This window comes from Aphelocoma coerulescens, unplaced genomic scaffold, assembly GCF_041296385.1.
Source record: "Aphelocoma coerulescens isolate FSJ_1873_10779 unplaced genomic scaffold, UR_Acoe_1.0 HiC_scaffold_531, whole genome shotgun sequence".
Classification (NCBI taxonomy): Eukaryota; Metazoa; Chordata; class Aves; order Passeriformes; family Corvidae; genus Aphelocoma; species Aphelocoma coerulescens.
In genome coordinates this window covers 1-24,448 of record NW_027183875.1, presented here as the reverse complement: position 1 = coordinate 24,448, position 24,448 = coordinate 1, and the positions used below count along the sequence as shown (strand labels likewise).

Below are 24,448 nucleotides of genomic sequence, written 5' to 3'. Positions count from 1 at the left end.
GGGGTCAGGGGGTCACTCAGGGGTCAGCTGCCACGGGGACACCCCGCTGCACATCGCCGCCAGGGAGAGCTGCCATGATTGTGTCAGGTGTCACTCAGGGGTCACTCGGGGGTCATAGAGGTCATAGAGGGGTCAGAGGGTCACTCAGGGGTCAGGGGGTCACTCAGGGGTCAGGGGGTCACTCAGGGGTCAGCTTCCACGGGGACACCCCGCTGCACATCGCCGCCAGGGAGAGCTACCATGATTGTGTCAGGTGCCTCAGGGGTCACTCGGGGGTCACTCAGGGGTCACAGAGAGGTCATAGAGGGGTCACAGGGGTCAGGGGGTCACTCAGGGGCTTATCCTGGGTGGATTTCGGGGGGATTTTGAGGATCCTGGGTGGATCTTGAGGGGATTTTGAGGATCCTGCCTGAATTTTGGGGGAATTTTTTGGATCCTGGGTGGGTTTTGAGGATCCTGGGTGGATTTTGAGGGGATTTTAAGGATTCTGGGTGGATTTGGGGGGATTTTGAGGATCCTGGGTGGATTTTGAGGATCCTGGGTGGATTTTGAGGGGATTTTGAGGGGATTTTAAGGATCCTGGGTGGATTTGGGGGGATTTTTTGGATCCTGGGTGGATTTTGGGGTGGATTTTGAGGATCCTGGCTGCATTTTGAGCTCTTTTGGGCTCATCCCGCCTGGATTTTGGGGCCCATTCCTGCACGTGCCCCCCCCTCCAGGGAACCTCCCCGCGCTTGGCTCTGGCTGCACCAATTGAGTCTGGGGGCTTGGGGGGGGGGGCTCCTGCTGGCCCCTGACCCTCCCCACGCCCCCTCCCCAGCCTGTTCCTGTCCCGTGGGGCCGACCCCGATGTCCGGAACAAGGAGGGCGACTCCCCCCTGGACCTGACCCCGGAGCGCTCCGAGGTCTGGGTGGCCCTGCAGCTGAACCGCAAATTGAGGCTGGGGGCTGCGGGGAGGGCCCTGCACACCGAGCGCATCGTCAGCAGGTGGGGCTGGGGGGGTTTCGGGGGGTCTTGGGGGTTGTGGGATTTTTGGGAATTTTTTTGGGATTTTTTGGGGATTTTTTTGGAATTTCTTGGGATTTTTTTTTATTTTATTTTGATTTTTTGGGGTTTTTTTCAGGGGGATTTGGGGCGGTTTTAGGAGGATTTGGGGTCACAAATTGAGGCTGGGGGCTGCGGGTGGTGTTGGGGGTGGATTTGGGATTTTTGGGATTTTTTTGGGAATTTTTTGGGATTTTTTTTTAATTTTATTTTGATTTTTGGGGGTTTTTTTGAGGCGGTTTTTGGGGGATTTGGGGTCACAAATTGAGGCTGGGGGCTCCGGGGAGGACCCCTATGGGGCTGGGGGTGGATTTCGAGGGATTTTGGGATTTTTGGGATTTTTTGGGGAATTTTTGGGGGTTATTTGGGGTTATTTTGGGGGTTTTTTTTGGGGTGATTTTGGGGGTTTTTGGGGGCTCTTGGTGGCCCTGCAGCTGAACCGCAAATTGAGGCTGGGGGCTGCGGGGAGGGCCCTGCACACCGAGCGCATCGTCAGCAGGTGGGGCTGGGGGGATTTCGGGGGGTCTTGGGGGTTGTGGGATTTTTGGGAATTTTTGGGAATTTTTTGGGATTTTTTTTGGATTTTTTGGGGATTTTTTTTGAATTTTTTTTGGATTTTATTTTGATTTTTTGGGGTTTTTTTCGGGGGATTTGGGGCGGTTTTAGGAGGATTTGGGGTCACAAATTGAGGCTGGGGGCTGCGGGTGGTGTTGGGGGTGGATTTGGGATTTTTGGGATTTTTTGGGATTTTTTTTTAATTTTATTTTGATTTTTTGGGGTTTTTTTGGGGGGTTTTTGGGGTGGTTTTCGGGGGATTCGGGGTCACAAATTGAGGCTGGGGGCTCCGGGGAGGACCCAGATGGGGCTGGGGGGGGTCTTGGGGTTTTTGGGATTTTTTTGGGATTTTTTTGGGATTTTTTGGGGTTTATTTGGGGTTGGTTTGGGGTTTTTTTGGGGTGATTTCGGGGCTTTCTGGGATTTTTGGGGAATTTTTGGGACTTTTTTTTTTAATTTTATTTTGATTTTTTGGAGCTTTTTTGGGGTTTTTTTAGGGCTTTTTTAGGGGTTTTGGAGCTTTTTGGGGTTTTTTTGGGGGATTTCAATTGAGTTTGGAGGGGCTTTTGGGGGGCTTAGAGGAGATTTGGGGGAGTTCAGGAGGGTTTTGGGCTGGATTTGGGGCTATTTTGGGGCTATTTCGGGTGGATTTGGGGCTATTTTGGGCTATTTGGGGTGGATTTGGGGCTATTTTGGGGCTATTTTGGGCTATTTTGGGGCTGGATTTGGGGCTATTTCGGGGCTATTTCGGGTGGATTTGGGGCTATTTTGGGGCTATTTCGGGGCTGGATTTGGGGCTATTTTGGGGCTCTTTTGGGGTGGATTTGGGGCTATTTTGGGGCTATTTCAGGTGGATTTGGGGCTATTTTGGGTGGATTTGGGCTATTTTGGGGCTATTTCGGGTGGATTTGGGGCTATTTCGGGGCTGGATTTGGGGCTATTTTGGGTAGATTTGGGTCTATTTTGGGGCTATTTTGGGGCTGGATTTGGGGCTATTTCAGGGCTGGATTTGGGGCTATTTTGGGGCTATTTTGGGGCTATTTGGGGTGGATTTGGGGCTATTTTGGGGCTATTTGGGGTGGATTTGGGGTGGTCCCGGGGGTCCCAGTGTCGGTGGCCACAGGGACGTGGCCAGGGGCCACGAGAACGAGCCCATCCCGTGTGTGATCCGGGGCTATCCCGGCTGGATTTGGGGCTATTTTGGGTGGATTTGGGGCTATTTTGGGGCTATTTTGGGGCTGGTTTTGGGGCTATTTCGGGGCTGGATTTGGGGCTATCCCGGCTGGAATTGGGGCTATTTTGGGGCTATTTCGGCTGGATTTGGAGCTGTTTGGGGTGGATTTGGGGCTATTTCGGGTGGATTTGGGGCTATTTTGGGGCTATTTTGGGGCTGGTTTTGGGGCTATTTCGGGGCTGGATTTGGGGCTATCCCGGGTGGATTTGGGGCTATTTTGGGGCTATTTCAGGTGGATTTGGGGCTATTTTGGGTGGATTTGGGCTATTTTGGGGCTATTTTGGGTGGATTTGGGGCTATTTTGGGGCTATTTGGGGTGGATTTGGGGCTATTTTGGGGCTATTTCGGGTGGATTTGGGGCTATTTCGGGGCTGGATTTGGGGCTATTTTGGGTAGATTTGGGTCTATTTTGGGGCTATTTTGGGGCTGGATTTGGGGCTGTTTCGGGGCTGGATTTGGGCCTATCCCGGGTGGATTTGGGGCAGTTTTGGGGCTATTTTGGGTTGATTTGGGGCAGGTTTGGGGCTATTTTGGGGCTATTTCGGGTGGATTTGGGGCAGTTTGGGGTGGATTTGGGGTGGTCCCGGGGGTCCCAGTGTCGGTGGCCCGCAGGGACGTGGCCAGGGGCCACGAGAACGAGCCCATCCCGTGTGTGATCCGGGGCTATCCCGGCTGGATTTGGGGCTATTTTGGGGCTGGATTTGGGGCTATTTTGGGGCTATTTTGGGGCTGGTTTTGGGGCTATTTCGGGGCTGGATTTGGGGCTATTTTGGGGCTGGTTTTGGGGCTATTTCGGGGCTGGATTTGGGGCTATCCCGGGTGGATTTGGGGCTATTTTGGGGCTATTTGGGGTGGATTTGGGGCTATTTGGGGTGGATTTGGGGCTATTTCGGGGCTATTTTGGGTGGATTTGGGGCTATTTTGGGGCTATCCCGGGTGGATTTGGGGCTGGATTTGGGGCTATTTTGGGTGGATTTGGGGCTATTTTGGGGCTGGATTTGGGGCTATTTTGGGTAGATTTGAGTCTATTTTGGGGCTATTTTGGGGCTGGATTTGGGGCTATTTCGGGGCTGGATTTGGGGCTATCCCGGGTGGATTTGGGGCTATTTTGGGGCTATTTTGGGTGGATTTGGGGCTATTTTGGGTGGATTTGGGGCTATTTTGGGCTATTTTGGGGCTGGATTTGGGGCTATTTCGGGGCTGGATTTGGGGCTATTTTGGGGCTGGATTTGGGGCTATTTTGGGGCTATTTCGGGGCTGGATTTGGGGCTATCCCGGGTGGATTTGGGGCTATTTTGGGGCTATTTCGGGCGGATTTGGGGCTATTTCGGGGCTGGATTTGGGGCTATTTTGGGGCTATTTTGGGGCCATTTTGGGGCTATCCCGGGTGGATTTGGGGCTATTTTGGGGCTATTTTGGGGCTGTTTGGGGTGGATTTGGGGTGGTCCCGGGGGTCCCAGTGTCGGTGGCCACAGGGACGTGGCCAGGGGCCACGAGAACGTGCCCATCCCGTGTGTGATCCGGGGCTATCCCGGCTGGATTTGGGGCTATTTCGGGGCTATTTGGGGTGGATTTGGGGTGGTGCCGGGGGTCCCAGTGTCGGTGGCCACAGGGACGTGGCCAGGGGCCACGAGAACGAGCCCATCCCGTGTGTGATCCGGGGCTATCCCGGCTGGATTTGGGGCTATTTTGGGGCTATTTGGGGTGGATTTGGGGCTATTTGGGGTGGATTTGGGGCTATTTCGGCTGGATTTGGGGCTATTTTGGGGCTGGTTTTGGGGCTATTTCGGGGCTGGATTTGGGGCTATCCCGGGTGGATTTGGGGCTATTTTGGGGCTATTTTGGCTGGATTTGGGGCTATTTTGGGGCTATTTGGGGTGGATTTGGGGTGGTGCCGGGGGTCCCAGTGTCGGTGGCCCGCAGGGACGTGGCCAGGGGCCACGAGAACGAGCCCATCCCGTGTGTGATCCGGGGCTATCCCGGCTGGATTTGGGGCTATTTTGGGGCTATTTCGGCTGGATTTGGAGCTGTTTGGGGTGGATTTGGGGCTATTTCGGGTGGATTTGGGGCAGTTTTGGGGCTATTTCGGGTGGATTTGGGGCTATTTTGAGGCTATTTTGGGGCTGGATTTGGGGCTATTTCGGGTGGATTTGGGGCTATTTCAGGTGGATTTGGGGCTATCATGGTGGGATTTGGGGCTATTTTGGGTAGATTTGGGGCTATTTTGGGGCTATTTTGGGCTATTTTGGGGCTATTTTGGGGTGGATTTGGGGCTGTTTGGGGTGGATTTGGGGCTGTTTGGGGTGGATTTGGGGTGGTCCCGGGGGTCCCAGTGTCGGTGGCCCGCAGGGACGTGGCCAGGGGCCACGAGAACGAGCCCATCCCGTGTGTGATCCGGGGCTATCCCGGCTGGATTTGGGGCTATTTTGGGTAGATTTGGGTCTATTTTGGGGCTATTTCGGGGCTGGATTTGGGGCTATCCCGGGTGGATTTGGGGCAGTTTTGGGGCTATCCCGGGTGGATTTGGGGCAGTTTTGGGGCTATTTCGGGTGGATTTGGGGCAGTTTTGGGGCTATTTTGGGGCTATTTTGGGGCTGTTTGGGGTGGATTTGGGGTGGTCCCGGGGGTCCCAGCGTCGGTGGCCCGCAGGGACGTGGCCAGGGGCCACGAGAACGAGCCCATCCCGTGTGTGATCCGGGGCTATTTCGGGTGGATTTGGGGCTATTTTGGGGCTATTTCGGCTGGATTTGGGGCTATTTGGGGTGGATTTGGGGCTATTTTGGGGCTATTTTGGGGCTGGATTTGGGGCTATTTCGGGTGGATTTGGGGCAGGTTTGGGGCTATTTGGGGTGGATTTGGGGCTATTTTGGGGCTATTTCGGGTGGATTTGGGGCTATTTCGGGGCTGGATTTGGGGCTATTTTGGGTAGATTTGGGTCTATTTTGGGGCTATTTTGGGGCTGGATTTGGGGCTATTTCGGGGCTGGATTTGGGGCTATCCCGGGTGGATTTGGGGCTATTTTGGGGCTATTTCGGGTTGATTTGGGGCAGGTTTGGGGCTATTTGGGGTGGATTTGGGGCTATTTTGGGGCTATTTCGGGTGGATTTGGGGCTATTTTGGGGCTGGATTTGGGGCTATTTTGGGTAGATTTGGGTCTATTTTGGGGCTATTTTGGGGCTGGATTTAGGGCTATTTCGGGTGGATTTGGGGCTATTTTGGGGCTGGATTTGGGGCTATTTTGGGGCTGGATTTGGGGCTATTTTGGGTAGATTTGGGTCTATTTTGGGGCTATTTCGGGTGGATTTGGGGCTATTTCGGGGCTGGATTTGGGGCTATTTTGGGTAGATTTGGGTCTATTTTGGGTCTATTTTGGGGCTGGATTTGGGGCTATTTCGGGGCTGGATTTGGGGCTATCCCGGGTGGATTTGGGGCTATTTTGGGGCTATTTCGGGTTGATTTGGGGCAGGTTTGGGGCTATTTGGGGTGGATTTGGGGCTATTTTGGGGCTATTTTGGGGCTGGATTTGGGGCTATTTCGGGGCTGGATTTGGGGCTATTTTGGGGCTATTTTGGGGCTATTTGGGGTGGATTTGGGTCTGTTTGGGGTGGATTTGGGGTGGTGCCGGGGGGTCCCAGTGTCGGTGGCCCGCAGGGACGTGGCCAGGGGCCACGAGAACGAGCCCATCCCGTGTGTGATCCGGGGCTATCCCGGCTGGATTTGGGGCTATTTTGGGGCTATTTCGGCTGGATTTGGAGCTGTTTGGGGTGGATTTGGGGCTATTTCGGGTGGATTTGGGGCAGTTTTGGGGCTATTTCGGGTGGATTTGGGGCTATTTTGAGGCTATTTTGGGGCTGGATTTGGGGCTATTTCGGGTGGATTTGGGGCTATCATGGTGGGATTTGGGGCTATTTTGGGTAGATTTGGGGCTATTTTGGGGCTATTTTGGGGCCATTTTGGGGCTATCCCGGGTGGATTTGGGGCTGTTTGGGGTGGATTTGGGGCTATTTGGGGTGGATTTGGGGTGGTGCCGGGGGGTCCCAGCGTCGGTGGCCACAGGGACGTGGCCAGGGGCCACGAGAACGAGCCCATCCCGTGTGTGATCCGGGGCTATCCCGGCTGGATTTGGGGCTATTTTGGGGCTGGTTTTGGGGCTATTTCGGGGCTGGATTTGGGGCTATCCCGGGTGGATTTGGGGCTATTTTGGGGCTATTTTGGGTGGATTTGGGGCTATTTGGGGTGGATTTGGGGCTATTTCGGGGCTATTTTGGGTGGATTTGGGGCTATTTTGGGGCTATCCCGGGTGGATTTGGGGCTGGATTTGGGGCTATTTTGGGTGGATTTGGGGCTATTTCGGGGCTGGATTTGGGGCTATTTTGGTTAGATTTGGGTCTATTTTGGGGCTATTTTGGGGCTGGATTTGGGGCTATTTCGGGGCTGGATTTGGGGCTATCCCGGGTGGATTTGGGGCTATTTTGGGGCTATTTCGGGTGGATTTGGGGCTATTTTGGGTGGATTGGGGGCTATTTTGGGGCTGTTTGGGGTGGATTTGGGGCTATTTGGGGTGGATTTGGGGTGGTGCCGGGGGTCCCAGTGCCGGTGGCCACAGGGACGTGGCCAGGGGCCACGAGAACGAGCCCATCCCGTGTGTGATCCGGGGCTATCCCGGCTGGATTTGGGGCTATTTTGGGGCTGGATTTGGGGCTATTTTGGGGCTATTTTGGGGCTGGTTTTGGGGCTATTTCGGGGCTGGATTTGGGGCTATCCCGGGTGGATTTGGGGCTATTTTGGGGCTATTTCGGGTGGATTTGGGGCTATTTGGGGTGGATTTGGGGCTATTTCGGGGCTATTTTGGGTGGATTTGGGGCTATTTTGGGGCTATCCCGGGTGGATTTGGGGCTGGATTTGGGGCTATTTTGGGTGGATTTGGGGCTATTTTGGGGCTGGATTTGGGGCTATTTTGGGTAGATTTGAGTCTATTTTGGGGCTATTTTGGGGCTGGATTTGGGGCTATTTCGGGGCTGGATTTGGGGCTATCCCGGGTGGATTTGGGGCTATTTTGGGGCTATTTTGGGTGGATTTGGGGCTATTTGGGGTGGATTTGGGGCTATTTTGGGCTATTTTGGGGCTGGATTTGGGGCTATTTCGGGGCTGGATTTGGGGCTATTTTGGGGCTGGATTTGGGGCTATTTTGGGGCTATTTCGGGGCTGGATTTGGGGCTATCCCGGGTGGATTTGGGGCTATTTTGGGGCTATTTCGGGTGGATTTGGGGCTATTTTGGGGCTATTTCGGCTGGATTTGGGGCTATTTGGGGTGGATTTGGGGTGGTCCCGGGGGTCCCAGCGCCGGTGGCCGCAGGGACGTGGCCAGGGGCCACGAGAACGAGCCCATCCGTGTGTGATCCGGGGCTATTTCGGGGCTGATTTGGGGCTATTTTGGGTGGATTTGGGGCTATTTTGGGGCTATTTTGGGGCTGTTTGGGGTGGATTTGGGGTGGTGCCGGGGGTCCCAGTGTCGGTGGCCACAGGGACGTGGCCAGGGGCCACGAGAACGAGCCCATCCCGTGTGTGATCCGGGGCTATTTCGGGGCTGGATTTGGGGTCTATTTGGGGCTATTTTGGGGCTATTTTGGGTGGATTTGGGGCTGTTTGGGGTGGATTTGGGGTGGTCCCGGGGGTCCCAGCGTCGGTGGCCGCAGGGACGTGGCAGGGGCCACGAGAACGAGCCCATCCCGTGTGTGATCCGGGGCTATTTCGGGTGGATTTGGGGCTATTTTGGGGCTATTTGGGCTGGATTTGGGGCTATTTTGGGTGGATTTGGGGCTATTTGGGGTGGATTTGGGGCTATTTTGGGGCTATTTCGGGTGGATTTGGGGCTATTTTGAGGCTATTTTGGGGCTGGATTTGGGGCTATTTTGGGTGGATTTGGGGCTATTTCAGGTGGATTTGGGGCTATCATGGTGGGATTTGGGGCTATTTTGGGTAGATTTGGGGCTATTTTGGGCTATTTGGGGCTATTTTGGGGCTGTTTGGGGTGGATTTGGGGTGGTCCCGGGGGTCCCAGCGCCAGTGGCCCGCAGGGACGTGGCCAGGGGCCACGAGAACGAGCCCATCCCGTGTGTGATCCGGGGCTATTTCGGGGCTGGATTTGGGGCTATTTTGGGTGGATTTGGGGCTATTTTGGGTGGATTTGGGGTGGATTTGGGTGGTGCCGGGGGTCCCAGTGTCGGTGGCCACAGGGACGTGGCAGGGGCCACGAGAACGAGCCCATCCCGTGTGTGATCCGGGGCTATCCCGGCTGGAATTGGGCTATTTTGGGGCTATTTGGGGTGGATTTGGGGCTATTTGGGGTGGATTTGGGGCTATTTCGGCTGGATTTGGGGCTATTTTGGGGCTGGTTTTGGGGCTATTTCGGGGCTGGATTTGGGGCTATCCCGGGTGGATTTGGGGCTATTTTGGGGCTATTTTGGCTGGATTTGGGGCTATTTCGGGGCTATTTGGGGTGGATTTGGGGTGGTGCCGGGGGTCCCAGTGTCGGTGGCCACAGGGACGTGGCCAGGGGCCACGAGAACGTGCCCATCCCCGTGCGGTGAACGGCGTGGACGAGGAGCCGTGCCCAGGATTACAAATACATCGCCGAGAACTGCGAGACCTCCACCATGAACATCGACCACAACATCACCCACCTGCAGGTGGGGTTTGGGGGGGATTTTGGGGGTCCTGGGGGATTTTGGGGGGTCCTGGGGAAATTTGGGGGATCCTGCGGGGAGTTTGGGGTGGTTTGGGGGGTCCTGGGGGGTCCCAGGGGGATTTGGGGGGAGTTTGGGGGGAATTCGGGGGGTCCTGGGGGGTCCCAGGGGGATTTGGGAGGAATTTGGGGGGTCCCAGGGGGATTTTGGGGGGTCCTGGGGGGAGTTCGGGGTGGTTTGGGGGATCCCAGGGGGATTTTGGGGGGTCCTGGGGGAAATTTGGGGGGTCCTGCGGGGAGTTTGGGGTGGTTTGGGGGTCCTGGGGGGTCCCAGGGGGATTTGGGGGAATTTGGGGGGTCCTGGGGGGTCCCAGGGGGATTTGGGGGAATTTGGGGGGTCCAGGGGGATTTTGGGGGGTCCTGGGGGGAGTTCGGGGTGGTTTGGGGGATCCCAGGAGGATTTTGGGGGGGTCCTGGGGGAATTTGGGGTGGTTTGGGGGGTCGCAGGGGGATTTTGGGGGGTCCCAGGGAATTTGGGGGTCCTGGGGGGAATTTGGGGTGGTTTGGGGGGTCGCAGGGGGACTTTGGGGGGTCCCAGGAGATTTGGGAGGAATTTGGGGGTCCTGAGGGGTCCCCAGGGGGATTGGGGGGGAGTTTGGGGGGGAATTATGGGTGGTCCTTGGGGGGAGTTCTGGAGTGGTTTGGGGGGTCCAGGGGATTTGGGGGGAATCTGGGGGGTCCCAGGGTGATTTGGGGGGGAGATCTTGGGGGGAATTTGGGGGGTCCTGGGGGGTCCAGGGGGATTTGGGGGAATTTGGGGGGTCCTGGGGGGTCCCAGGGGGATTTGGGGGGAGTTTGGGGGGCAATTTGGGGGGGTCCTGAGGGGTCCCAGGGGGATTTGGGGGGATTTGGGGGGGTCCAGGGGGAATTTGGGGGGATTTGGGGGGAATTTGGGGGGTCCCAGGGGGAATTTGGGGGGATTTGGGGGGAATTTAGGGGGAATTTAGGGGGAATTTGGGGGGTCTCGGGGGGAATTTGGGGGGGTCCTCGGGGGCCCCAGGGGGGATTTGGGGGGTCCCAGGGGGATTTGGGGGGAATTTGGGGGGGAATTTGGGGGGGTCCTGGGGGGGGTCCCAGGGGAATTTGGGGGGAATTTGGGGGGGTCCCAGGGGGATTTGGGGGAATTTGGGGGGATTTGGGGGGAATTTAGGGGGAATTTGGGGGGTCTCGGGGGGAATTTGGGGGGGTCCTCGGGGGGTCCCAGGGGGATTTGGGGGGTCCCAGGGGGATTTTGGGGGGAATTGGGGGGGAATTTGGGGGGTCCCAGGGGGATTTGGGGGGAATTTGGGGGGGTCCTGGGGGGTCCCAGGGGGATTTGGGGGGGAATTTGGGGCATTTCGGGGGGGGGAACTGGGTGGAATTTGGGGCTTTCTGGGCTGGTTTTGGGGTGGTTTTGGGGCTGTTTTGGGGCATTTTTGGGGTGGTTTTGGGGTGTTCTCGGGGCTGTTTTTTGGGGTGTTTTTGGGGCTGTTTCGGGGGATTTTTGGCGGGGGATTTCTGGGGCATTTTTGGGGTGATTTCGGGGCATTGTTGGGGTTGTTTTGGGGCATTTTTGGCGGGGATTTTGGGGATATTCTAGGGGATTTTGGGGGCATTGTTGGGGTGTTTTTGGGGCTGTTTTGGGGCATTTTTGGCGGGGATTTTGGGGGTGTATTTGGGGCTGGTTTTGGGGCTGTTCCGGGGCATTTTTGGCGGGGATTTTGGGGGTGGTTTTGGGGTGGTTTCAGGGCTGTTTTGGGGCATTTTTGGTGGGGATTTTTGGGGGATTTTTGGCGGAGATTTCTGGGGCATTTTTGGGGAGTTTCGGGGCATTTTTGGGGCATTGTTGGGGTTGTTTCGGGGCATTTTTGGCGGGGATTTTGGGGGTGGTTTTGGGGTGATTTTGGGGCTGTTTCGGGGCATTTTTTGGCAGGGATTTCGGGGCCGTTTCGGGGGATTCTTGGGGTGATTTCAGGATGTTCTTGGGGCTGGTTTTGGGGCTGGTTTTGGGGGGTGGTTTTGGGGCATTTTTGGTGGGGATTTTGGGGCTGTTTCGGGGGATTTTTGATGGGGATTTCAGGGCATTTTTGGCGGGGATTTTCGGGGCTGTTTCGGGGCATTTTTGGCGGGGATTTCTGGGGCGTTTTGGGGGCGTTTTGGGGCCGTTTTCGGGGGTGCACTTTGGGAAGCACTGCCCCTTCTCCCCCAGCACTGCACCTGCCAGGACGATTGCTCCTCGTCCAACTGCCTCTGCGGGCAGCTCAGCATCCGCTGCTGGTACGACAAGGTGAGGGGGGACCACCCCAAAAAACCCCCCCCAGAAACACCCCAAAAATAACCCTAATACACCCCAAAAACCACCCCAGAATCATCCCCAAAACCACTCCCAAATTACCCCGAAAATATCCCCCAAAACCATCCCAAAATACCCCAAAACTACCCCGAAAATATCCCCCTAAACCACTCCCAAAATATCCCCCAAAACCACCCCAGAATCATCCCCCAAAACCACTCCCAAATTACCCCAAAACTACCCCGAAAATATCCCCCAAAACCATCCCAGAATATCCCCCAAAAACCATCCCAAAAATACCCCAAAACTACCCCGAAAATATCCCCCAAAACCACTCCCAAAATATCCCCAAAAACCATCCCAAAACCCACAAAACAACCCCCCAACCCCCAGAATCATCCCCAAAACACTCCCAAATTACCCCAAAACTACCCCGAAAATATCCCCCAAAACCATCCCAGAATATCCCCCAAAACCATCCCAAAATACCCCAAAACTACCCCGAAAATATCCCCCTAAACCACTCCCAAAATATCCCCAAAAACCATCCCAAAATACCCCAAAACCACCCCAGAATCATCCCCAAAACCACTCCGAAAATACCCCAAAACTACCCCGAAAATATCCCCCAAAACCATCCCAAAATACCCCAAAACTACCCCGAAAATATCCCCCTAAACCACTCCCAAAATATCCCCAAAAACCACCCCAAAATACCCCAAAACCACCCCGAAAATATCCCCCCAAAACCATCCCAAAATACCCCAAAACTACCCCGAAAATATCCCCCAAAACCATCCCAAAATATCCCCCCAAACCACTCCCAAAATACCCCAAAACCACCCCAAAAAAACCCCCCGGGACCCCAAAAATGCCCCAAAATATCCCCCAAAACCACCCCAAAAATATCTCCAAACTACCCAAAACCACCCCAAAAATACCCCCCCAAAAACACCCCCCGAAAACCAACCCAAACCACCCCAAAAACGCCCCAAAACCACCCCAAAAAAACCCCCAAAGCCACCCCAAAAATATCCCCCAAAGCCATCCCAACATACCCCCAAAACCACCCCAAAAATATCCCCTAAAACCACCCCAAAAAAAACCCCTGGGACCCCAAAAATGCCCCAAAATATCCCCCAAAACCACCCCAAAAATACCCCCCAAAAACACCCCCCAAAACCAACCCAAACCACCCCAAAAACGCCCCAAAACCACCCCAAAAAAACCCCCAAAGCCACCCCAAAAATATCCCCCAAAACCACCCCAAAAATATCCCCCAAAACCACCCCAAAATACCCCAAAGCCACCCCAAAAATATCCCCCAAAACCATCCCAAAATATCCCCCAAAATACCCCAAAACCATCCCAAAAATATCACCTAAAACCACCCCCAAAATACCCCAAAACCACCCCAAAACCACCCCAAAAATATCCCCAAAACCACCCCAAAATCCCCCAAAACCACCCCAAAAAATCCCCCAAACCACCCCAAATCCCTCCCCCCACCCCCCCAAAAAAAACCCCATAAATTTTGGGTCAGGGAACCCCAAAATCGCCGTTTTTTGGGGGGGGGTGGGTGCTGAGTTTTGGGGGGAAATCCCGGGGATTCGGGGTTTTGGGGGGGTTTTGGGATTTTGGGGTGGTTTTGGGGGTTTTGGGGTGGTTTTGGGGTGGTTTGTGGTGGATTTTTGGGTGGTTTTTGGGGTGATTTTGGGGTGGTTGGGGTGGTTTTGGGATTTTGGGGGGGTTTTGGGGGCGTTTTTGGGGTGTTTTTGGGGTGTTTTGGGATGATTTTGGGGGCGTTTTTGGGGTGGTTTGGGGGGATATTTTTGGGGTGGTTTTGGGGGCGTTTTTGGGGTGGTTTGGGGGGCTTTGTGGTGGTTTTTGGGGTTTTGGGATTTTGGGGTGGTTTTGGGGGGTTTTGTGGGTAGTTTTGGTGGCATTTTTGGGGTGTTTTTGGGTGGTTTTGGGGATGATTTTGGGGGTGTTTTTGGGGTGGTTTTTGGGGGGGTTTTGGGGTTTTTTTGGGGTAATTTTGGGGGCATTTGGGTTGTGTTTTTGAGAGCATTTTGGGGATGGTTTTGGGTGTTTTTGGGGTGGTTTTAGGATGTTTTTGGGGTGGTTTTGGGGTGTTTTAGGGAGTCTTTTGGGGGTGGTTTTGGGGTGTTTTTAGGATGTTTTTGGGGGTGTTTTGAGGATGTTTTTGGGGTGGTTTTGGGGTGTTTTAGGGAGTCTTTTGGGGGTGATTTTGGGGGTGTTTTTAGGATGTTTTTGGGGGTGGTTTTGGGGGGTTTTTAGGATGTTTTTTGGGGTGGTTTTGGGGGTGTTTTTGGGGGGTATTTTTGGGGTGGTTTTGGGGGTGTTTTTAGGATGTTTTTGGGGGTCGTTTTGGGGTGTTTTTGGGATGTTTTTTAGGATGTTTTTGGGGTGGTTTTGGGGTGTTTTTAGGATGTTTTTAGGATGTTTTTCGGGGTGATTTTGGATGTTTGTTCAGCTCTTTTCGGGGGCATTTTTGGAGGAGATTTCGGGGTGTTTTTGGGGCCGTTTTGGGTGGATTTTTGGGGTGCTTCTGGCGGTGTTTTTGGGGTGATTTTGGGATTTTTCATGAGCCCCTCCCCCGCATCCTTTTCGTCCCCCCAGGACGGGCGGCTGCTGCAGGAGTTCAACAAAATTGAGCCTCCCCTGATCTTCGAGTGCAAACCAGGCCTGCACCTGCTGGAGGAGCTGCAAGAACCGCGTGGTGCAGAGCGGCATCAAGTGCGGCCCCAAAAACCCCGGAACCGCCCCCAAAATTCCCTTTTTTTTTCCCCCCAAAATTCCCCATTTTTTTTCCCCCCAAAATCCCCATTTTTTTCCCCCCAAAATCCCCATTTTTTCCCCCCAAAATTCCCATTTTTTCCCCATAAAATCCCCATTTTTTCCCCATTTTTCCCCTAAAATTCCTCATTTTTTTCCCCTTAAAATTCCCCATTTCCTCCCCATTTTTCCCCCAAAAATCCCCATTTTTTCTCCATTTTTCCCCCCCAAAATCCCCATTTTTTCCCCCTAAAATTCCCCATTTCCCCCCCATTTTTCCCCAAAAATCCCCATTTTTTCCCCCTAAAATTCCCCATTCCCCCATCCATTTCAAACCCCTAAAATCCCCATTTCCCCCCATTTTCAAACCCCCAAAATTCCCGTTTTTTCCCCCATTTTCGAACCCCAAAAATCCCCATTTTTCCCCTTTTTGGAACCCCTAAAATTCCCGTTTGTTCCCATTTTGAAACCCCCTAAAATCCCCATTTCCCCCCCATTTGGGAACCCCCAAAATTCCCATTTTTTCCCCATTTTTGAACTCCAAAATTGAGCCTCCCCTGATCTTCGAGTGCAACCAGGCCTGCACCTGCTGGAGGAGCTGCAAGAACCGCGTGGTGCAGAGCGGCATCAAGTGCGGCCCCAAAAACCCCGGAACCGCCCCCAAAATTCCCTTTTTTTTCCCCCAAAATTCCCCATTTTTTCCCCCCAAAATCCCATTTTTTCCCCCAAAATTCCCATTCTTTTCCCATTCCCCATTATTCCCTGTTTCCCCCCAAAATCCCCATTTTTTCCCCCTAAAATTCCCCATTTTCCCCCATTTTTTCCCCAAAATCATCCCCCATTTTTTCCCCCAAAATTTTCCCCCATTTTTTCCCAAAATCGCCATTTTTTCCCCCAAAGAAAAATCCCCTATTCCCTCCATTTTTCCCCCAAAATTCCCCATTTTCCCCATTTTTCCCCAAAATCCCCATTTCCCCCCTTTTTTCTCCCAAAATTCCTCATTTTTTCCCCCTAAAATTCCCATCCAATTCCCTCCATTTTTTCCCGCCAAAAATCCCCATTTTTTCCCATTTTTCCCCAAAATCCCCCATTTTTTCCTCCTAAAATTCCCCATTTTTCCCCATTTTTCCCCCAAAATCCCATTTTCTTTCCCCAAAATCCCATTTTTCTCCCTAAAATTCCCCATTCCCCCCCCCATTTTTTCCCTCCAAAATTCCCCATTTCCCCCCCATTTTTCCCCCTAAAATCCCCATTTTTCCCAAAAAATCCCCATTTTTCCCCTTGAAAATTCCCCATTTCCCCCCCATTTTTTCCCCCCAAAATCCCCTTTTTTCCCCCAAAAAATCCCCATTTTTCCCCAAAAAATCCCCATTTTTCCCCTTAACATTCCCCATTTCCCCCCCCATTTTTCTCCCACAAAATCCCCATTTTTTTCCCCATTTTTTCCCCATTTTTTCCCCATTTTTTCCCCCCTAATATTCCCCATTTCCCCCCCATTTTTTCCCCCCAAAATCCCCTTTTTTCCCAAAAAAATCCCCATTTTTCCCCCCAAAAATCCCCATTTTTCCCCTTAACATTCCCCATTTCCCCCCCCATTTTCCCCCCCAAAATCCCCATTTTTTCCCCAAAAAATCCCCATTTTTCCCCTTAACATTCCCCATTTCCCCCCCATTTTTCCCCCTAAAATCCCCATTTTTTCCCCAAAAATCCCCATTTTTCCCCTTAACATTCCCCATTTCCCCCCCATTTTTTCCCCCTAAAATCCCCATTTTTTCCCCAAAAAATCCCCATTTTTCCCCTTAAAATTCCCCATTTCCCCCCCATTTTTCTCCCATAAAATCCCCATTTTTTTCCCCATTTTTTTCCCCCTAATATTCCCCCATTTCCCCCCCATTTTTTTCCCCACTTTTCCCCCATTTCCCCCCCATTTTTTCCCCCATCCCCCCCATTCTTTCCCCATTTCATTTTTGCCCAAAAAGTCCCTTTTTTGCCCCGTTCCAGGGTGCGGCTCCAGCTCTACCGCACGGCCAAGATGGGCTGGGGGGTGCGGGCGCTGCAGGCGATCCCCCCCGGCACCTTCATCTGCGAGTGAGATTTGGGGCGATTTTGGGGGGATTTCGGGGGATTTTGGGGAATTTGGGAGAATTTCAGGTGTTTTTGGGGTGTCCCAGGTGGGGTTTTGGGGGGGTCTTGGGTGGATTTTGGGGAATTTCGGGTGGTTTTGGGGTGTCCGGGGGGGATTTTGGGGGGATTTCAGGTGGTTTTGGGGTGTCCCGGGTGGGATTTTTTGGGGGTTTTAGGGAATTCCAGGGGTTTTGGGGTGTCCCAGGTAGGGTTTTGGGGTGTCCGGGGGGATTTTGGGGGGAATTTGGGGGGATTTTGGGGAATTTCAGGTGGTTTTGGGGTGTCCCAGGTGAGATTTTAGGGAATTCCAGGTGGTTTTGGGGTGTCCCGGGGGGTTTTGGGGTGTCCCAGGTGGGGTTTTAGGGAATTCCAGGTGGTTTTGGGGTGTCCTGGGGGGATTTTAGGGAATTTCAGGTGGGGTTTTGGGGTGTCCCAGGTGGGGTTTTAGGGAATTTCGGGTGGTTTTGGGGTGTCCCAGGTGGGGTTTTGGGGGGTCCGGGGGGGTTTTGGGGGGATTTCGGGGAATTTCAGGTGGTTTTGGGGTGTCCTGGGGGGATTTGGGGTGTCCCGGGTGGGGTTTTGGGGGGATTTTTGGGGGAATTTGAGGGATTTTGGGGAATTTCGGGTGGTTTTGGGGTGTCCCAGGTGGGGTTTTGGGGGGTCCGGGGGGGTTTTTGGGGGGATTTCGGGGAATTTGAGGGATTTTGGGGAATTTCGGGTGGTTTTGGGGTGTCCCAGGTGGGGTTTTTGCGGGGTCCGGGGGGGTTTTGGGGGATTTCGGGGAATTTCAGGTGGTTTTGGGGGTGTCCTGGGGGATTTGGGGTGTCCCGGGTGGGGTTTTGGGGGGATTTTTGGGGGAATTTGAGGGATTTTGGGGAATTTCGGGTGGTTTTGGGGTGTCCCAGGTGGGGTTTTGGGGGGTCCGGGGGGGTTTTGGGGGGATTTCGGGGAATTTGAGGGATTTTGGGGAATTTCGGGTGGTTTTGGGGTGTCCCAGGTGGGGTTTTGCGGGGTCCGGGGGGGTTTTGGGGGGATTTCGGGGAATTTCAGGTGGTTTTGGGGTGTCCGGGGGGATTTGGGGTGTCCCGGGTGGGGTTTTGGGGGGATTTTTGGGGGAATTTGAGGGATTTTGGGGAATTTCAGGTGGTTTTGGGGTGTCCTGGGGGGTTTTAGGGAATTTCAGGTGGTTTTGGGGTGTCCCAGGTGGGGTTTTGGGGGGGTCTTGGGGGATTTTGGGGAATTTCGGGTGGTTTTTGGGGTGTCCGGCGGGGGATTTTGGGGGGATTTCAGGTGGTTTTGGGGTGTCCCAGGTGGGATTTTTTGGGGGTTTTAGGGAATTTCAGGGGTTTTGGGGTGTCCCAGGTAGGGTTTTGGGGTGTCCCCGGGGGGATTTTGGGGGAATTTGGGGGATTTTGGGGAATTTCAGGTGGTTTTGGGGTGTCCCAGGTGAGATTTTAGGGAATTCCAGGTGGTTTTGGGGTGTCCCGGGGGGTTTTGGGGTGTCCCAGGTGGGGTTTTAGGGAATTTCAGGTGGTTTTGGGGTGTCCCAGGTGGGGTTTTGGGGGGTCCAGGGGGATTTTGGGGGAATTTTGGGGAATTTCGGGTGTTTTTGGGGTGTCCCAGGTGGATTTTGGGGGGGTTTTAGGGAATTTCGGGTGGTTTTGGGGTGTCCCAGGTGGATTTTAGGGAACTCCAGATGGTTTTGGGGTATCCCAGGTGGTTTTGGGGTGTCCCGGGGGGTTTTGGGGTGTCCCAGGTGAGATTTTAGGGAATTCCAGGTGGTTTTGGGGTGTCCCGGGGCGTTTTTGGGGTGCCCTGACCCCCCTTTCCCCAGGTACGTGGGGGAGCTGATTTCGGACGCCGAGGCCGACGTGAGGGAGGACGATTCCTACCTGTTCGACCTGGACAACAAGGTCTGGGATTTTGGGGGGGCTCCTGGGGTTTAGGGGGACCCCAGGGGTCCAGGGGGAGGATCCAGATGGGGAGACCCCAAAATGTTAAAGGGACACCCCAAAATTTGGGACATCAGGTCTACCCCGGTCACCCAATGGGGCTCCCAACGCCCTGTGGGGAAACTGGGAATTTTGGGGGGGGTCCCAGGGGTCTGAGAGGGCTCCAGGGGTCTGGGGGGCACCCTGAAGACCCCAAATGGGCAGGTGGGGGGGAACCCCCAAAACTTTAGGGACACCCCAAAATTTGGGACATCAGGTCTACCCTGTTCACCCAAAGGGGCTCCAACGCCCTGTGGGGAAACCGGGAATTTTGGGGGGTCCCAGGTATTTTGGGGGGGCTCCAGGGGTCTGGGAGGACTCCAGGGGTCTGGGGGGCCCCCCTGAAGACCCCAAATGTGCAGTGGGGGGACCCCAAAACTTTAGGGATGACCCCAAAATTTGGGACATCAGGTCTACCCCGTTCACCCAATGGGGCTCCCAACGCCCTGTGGGGAAACCGGGAATTTTTGGGGGTCCCAGGGATTTTGGGGAGGCTCCAGGGGTCTGGGAGGACTCCAGGGGCCTGGGGGGCCCCCTGAAGACCCCAAATGTGCAGGTGGGGGAACCCCAAAATTTTAGGGATGACCCCAAAATTTGGGACATCAGGTATACCCCGGTCACCCCAATGGGGCTCCCAACGCCCTGTGGGGAAACTGGGGATTTTGGGGGAGGGGGTCCCAGGGGTCTGAGAGGGCTCCAGGGGTCTGGGGGGCACCCTGAAAACCCCAAATAAGCAGGTGGGGGGACCCCAAAATTTTAGGGATGACCCCAGAATTCGGGACATCAGGTCTACCCTGTTCACCCAATGGGGCTCCCAACGCCCTGTGGGGAAACCGGGAATTTTGGGGGGTCCCAGGGATTTTGGGGGGGCTCCAGGGGTCTGGGAGGGCTCCAGGGGTCTGGGGGGCGCCCTGAAAACCCCAAATGAGCAGGTGGGGGAACCCCAAAACTTTAGGGATGACCCCAAAATTTGGGACATCAGGTCTACCCCGGTCACCCAATGGGGCTCCAACGCCCTGTGGGGGAAACCGGGAATTTTGGGGGGTCCCAGGGATTTTGGGGGGGCTCCAGGGGTCTGGGGGGCGCCCTGAAGACCCCAAATGTGCAGGTGGGGGGACCCCAAAACTTTAGGGATGACCCCAAAATTCGGGACATCAGGTCTACCCTGTTCACCCCAATGGGGCTCCAACGCCCTGTGGGGAAACCGGGAATTTTGGGGGAGGGGGTCCCAGGGGTCTGGGAGGGCTCCAGGGGTCTGGGGGGCGCCCTGAAAACCCCAAATAAGCAGGTGGGGGGACCCCAAAACTTTAGGGATGACCCCAAAATTCGGGACATCAGGTCTACCCCGGTCACCCAATGGGATTCCCGTACCTTGGGGAGGGGTGAATCAGAGGATTTTTGGGAGGGGACCCGAAACTTTTTGGGGAGGGGGTCTCAGGTGATCAGAGGGGTCCGCAGGGACCTGGGGTGACACCCAGGTGTTCCCCAGCCCCCAGCCGTGAACGTGGGGGGGAACCCCAAAGCTTAGAAAACGACCCCAAAAATTCCGGACATCAGGTCTACCCCCGCTCATCCCACGGGCTCCCACATCCCCGGAATTTGGGGGAGGGGGCTCTGGGTGTCAAGGGGGGGCTTCGGGTGTCTGCGGGCGACACCCAGAGCTTCGAGGGTCCCCAGGTGCGCAGGCGGGGGAGACCCCAAAACTTTACGGAGCCCCCCCCCAAAAATCGGGACATCAGGTCTACCCCGGGCCGGGCGCGGCCGGGCTCGGGCCCCGCCCCTATCGCGGCTCTGTCGCGACAGGACGGCGAGGTTTACTGCATCGACGCCCGTTACTATGGCAACGTGAGCCGCTTCATCAACCACCTGTGCGACCCCAACATCATCCCCGTGCGGGTGTTCATGCTGCACCAGGACCTGCGCTTCCCCCGCATCGCCTTCTTCAGCAGCCGCCACATCCGCCCCGGAGAGGAGCTGGGGTCAGCATTTCGGGGGGTTTCGGGGGGATTTTGGGAGGTTTTGGGGAGGTTCAGGGGGGTTTAGGGGGATTTCAGGGGGTTTAGGGGGGTCTGGGAGGGGCTTCCCCCGCATCGCCTTCTTCAGCAGCCGCCACATCCGCCCCGGAGAGGAGCTGGGGTCAGCATTTCGGGGGGTTTGGGGGGATTTCGGGGGGTTTTGGGGAGGTTCAGGGGGGTTTAGGGGGATTTCAGGGGGTTTAGGGGGGGTCTGGGAGGGGCTTCCCCCGCATCGCCTCCTTCAGCAGCCGCCACATCCGCCCCGGAGAGGAGCTGGGGTCAGCATTTGGGGGGGGTTTGGGGGGGATTTCGGGGGGTTTTGGGGAGGTTCAGGGGGGTTTAGGGGGATTTCAGGGGGTTTAGGGGTGTCTGGGAGGGGCTTCCCCCGCATCGCCTCCTTCAGCAGCCGCCACATCCGCCCCGGAGAGGAGCTGGGGTCAGCATTTGGGGGTGTTTCAGGGGGGGTTTGGGGGGTTTAGGGGGTTTTGGGGATTTTAGGGGGTTTTTGGGGGTTTAGGGGGGTCTGGGAGGGGCTTCCCCCGCATCGCCTTCTTCAGCAGCCGCCACATCCGCCCCGGAGAGGAGCTGGGGTCAGCATCTCGGGGGGTTTGGGGGGGATTTCGGGGGGTTTCAGGGGGATTTAGGGGGTTTTGGGGGATTTTAGGGGGTTTTTGGGGGTTTAGGGGTGTTTGGGAGGGGCTTCCCCCCGCATCGCCTTCTTCAGCAGCCGCCACATCCGCCCCGGAGAGGAGCTGGGGTCAGCATTTCGGGGGGTTTGGGGGGGATTTCGGGAGGTTTTGGGGAGGTTCAGGGGGGTTTTGGGGGATTTCAGGGGGTTTTTGGGGGTTTAGGGGTGTTTGGGAGGGGCTTCCCCCGCATCGCCTTCTTCAGCAGCCGCCACATCCGCCCCGGAGAGGAGCTGGGGTCAGCATCTCGGGGGGTTTCGGGGGGGATTTCGGGGGGTTTCAGGGGGGTTTTGGGGGATTTAGGGGGTTTTTGGGGGATTTTAGGGGGTTTTTGGGGGTTTAGGGGTGTCTGGGAGGGGCTTCCCCCGCATCGCCTTCTTCAGCAGCCGCCACATCCGCCCCGGAGAGGAGCTGGGGTCAGCATCTCGGGTGTTTGGGGGGGATTTTGGGGGGTTTTGGGGAAGTTCAGGGGGGTTTAGGGGGATTTCAGGGGGTTTTTGGGGGGTCTGGGAGGGGCTTCCCCCGCATCGCCTTCTTCAGCAGCCGCCACATCCGCCCCGGAGAGGAGCTGGGGTCAGCATTTCGGGGCGTTTGGGGGGGATTTCGGGGGGTTTTGGGGAGGTTCAGGGGGGTTTAGGGGGATTTCAGGGGGTTTTTGGGGGATTTTAGGGGGGTCTGGGAGGGGCTTCCCCCGCATCGCCTCCTTCAGCAGCCGCCACATCCGCCCCGGAGAGGAGCTGGGGTCAGCATTTCGGGGCGTTTCGGGGGGATTTCGGGGGGTTTCAGGGGGGTTTTGGGGGATTTAGGGGGTTTTGGGGGGGATTTTAGGGGGTTTTTCGGGGTTTAGGGGGGTTTGGGAGGGGCTTCCCCCGCATCGCCTCCTTCAGCAGCCGCCACATCCGCCCTGGAGAGGAGCTGGGGTCAGCATTTCGGGGGGTTTGGGGGGGATTTCGGGGGGTTTTGGGGAAGTTCAGGGGGGTTTAGGGGGATTTTAGGGGGTTTTTGGGGGATTTTAGGGGGGTCTGGGAGGGGCTTCCCCCGCATCGCCTTCTTCAGCAGCCGCCACATCCGCCCCGGAGAGGAGCTGGGGTCAGCATTTCGGGGGGGTTTCAGGGGGGTTTGGGGGGCTTAGGGGGATTTCAGGGGAGTTTTGGGGAGGTTTAGGGGGTTTTGGGGGGATTTAGGGGGTTTTGGGGGGATTTTAGGGGGTTTTTCGGGGTTTAGGGGGGTTTGGGAGGGGCTTCCCCCGCATCGCCTCCTTCAGCAGCCGCCACATCCGCCCCGGAGAGGAGCTGGGGTCAGCATTTGGGGGTGTTTGGGGGGGATTTCGGGGGGTGTTTTGGGGAGGTTCAGGGGGGTTTAGGGGGATTTTGGGGGGATTTAGGGGGATTTGGGGGGCTTTTAGGGGGTTTTTCGGGGTTTAGGGGGGTCTGGGAGGGGCTTCCCCCGCATCGCCTCCTTCAGCAGCCGCCACATCCGCCCCGGAGAGGAGCTGGGGTCAGCATTTCGGGGGGGTTTGGGGGGGATTTTGGGGCTTTTTGGGGGGTTTTGGGGCAGCCAGGAGGGTTGGGGGTATTTAGGGGGAGCTGAGATGGGGCTCAGAGGGGCTGGGGGAATATTTAGGGGAGTCCAGGGGGGACATTTCGGGGGGATCTGGGGGCCCCATTTGGGACTCCGGGGACATTTAGGGGAGTCTAGGGGGGTGGGGGGGGGGGGGGGCTTTTTGTGGGGTCCGGGGGGATTTGGGGGCATTTAGGGGGTTCCAGGCAGGATTTAGGGGGGGGGGTCTGGGGGCCATTTAGGGCCAGCCAGGAGCATCCCCCACCCACTGGGGTGTGACCCCCCTAAACCTCCCCTGTGGGGGCTCTGGGGGTGTCCCTGACCCCAAACCCGGGGCTGGGGGGATTTTGGGGTGACCCCTCCCCCCCCCCCGGTGTCCCATCCCCCCCCTCCCCCAGGTTCGACTACGGGGACCGTTTTTGGGACATCAAGAGCAAATATTTCCCGTGCCAGTGCGGCTCCGAGAAGTGCAAACACTCGGCCGAGGCGGGCGGGGGGGCGCGGGGACCCCCCCGAGCTGCTGCCCCCGCTGCTGGCCCTGCCCCCCGCCCTGAGGAACCCCGAAAATGCCCCCCGGAACGGCCCCCGAAATCCACCCGGAATGGCCTCAAATCCAGCTGGAATGGCCCCAAATGCAGCTGGAATGGCCTCAAATCCACCCGAAAATGGTCCCACATGCACCTGAAATGGCTTCAAATCCACCCGAAATGGCCTCAAATCCGCCTGGAATGGCCTCAAATCCACCCAAAATGATCCCAAATCCACCCAAAATGGTCCCAAAACTGCCTGAAATGGCCTCAAATCCACCTGAAATGGCCTCAAATCCACCCAAAATGGTCCCAAATCCACCTGAAATGGTCCCAAAATGGCCTCAAATCCACCCAAAATGGCCCCAAATCCGCCTGAAATGGCCTCAAATCCATCTGAAATGCCCCAAATCCAGCTGGAATGGCCTCAAATCCACCCGAAATGGCCCCAAATCCACCCAAAATGATCCCAAGGCCACCCAAAATGGCCCCAAATCCGCCTGAAATGGTCCCAAAACCGCCCGGAATGGTCCCAAATCCACCTGAAATGGCTTCAAAACCACCCAAAATGGCCTCAAATCCGCCTGAAATGGCCTCAAATCCACCCAAAATGGTCCCAAATCCGCCTGAAATGGCCTCAAATCCACACAAAATGGTCCCAAATCCACCCGAAATGGCCTCAAAGCCACCCAAAATGGTCCCAAACCCACCCAAAAATGGTCCCAAAACCGCCCGGAATGGCTTCAAAACCACCCAAAATGGCCTCAAATCTGCCTGAAATGGCCTCAAATCCAGCTGGAATGGCCTCAAATCCACCCAAAATGATCCCAAAACTGCCTGAAATGGTCCCAAAACTGCCTGAAATGGCCTCAAATCCACCTGAAATGGTCCCAAA

The 24,448-nt window shown here is 55.8% G+C and overlaps 1 protein-coding gene across 1 annotated transcript in view; it reads left to right on the top strand.

The window, feature by feature from the left end:
- Window positions 1-23,512, top strand: part of LOC138101828 (histone-lysine N-methyltransferase EHMT2-like) — a gene marked incomplete at both ends in the record, with an annotated part of 40,871 nt that extends 17,359 nt beyond the window's left edge. Inside the window, 11 exon segments of the mRNA XM_068999599.1 lie at window positions 821-988; window positions 4,310-4,349; window positions 9,421-9,449; window positions 9,451-9,523; window positions 11,768-11,845; window positions 14,495-14,551; window positions 14,553-14,611; window positions 16,652-16,738; window positions 18,609-18,687; window positions 20,569-20,744; window positions 23,425-23,512. Coding sequence (XP_068855700.1) covers window positions 821-988; window positions 4,310-4,349; window positions 9,421-9,449; window positions 9,451-9,523; window positions 11,768-11,845; window positions 14,495-14,551; window positions 14,553-14,611; window positions 16,652-16,738; window positions 18,609-18,687; window positions 20,569-20,744; window positions 23,425-23,512 — 934 coding nt within the window.
- Window positions 23,513-24,448: the final 936 nt, after the last annotated feature.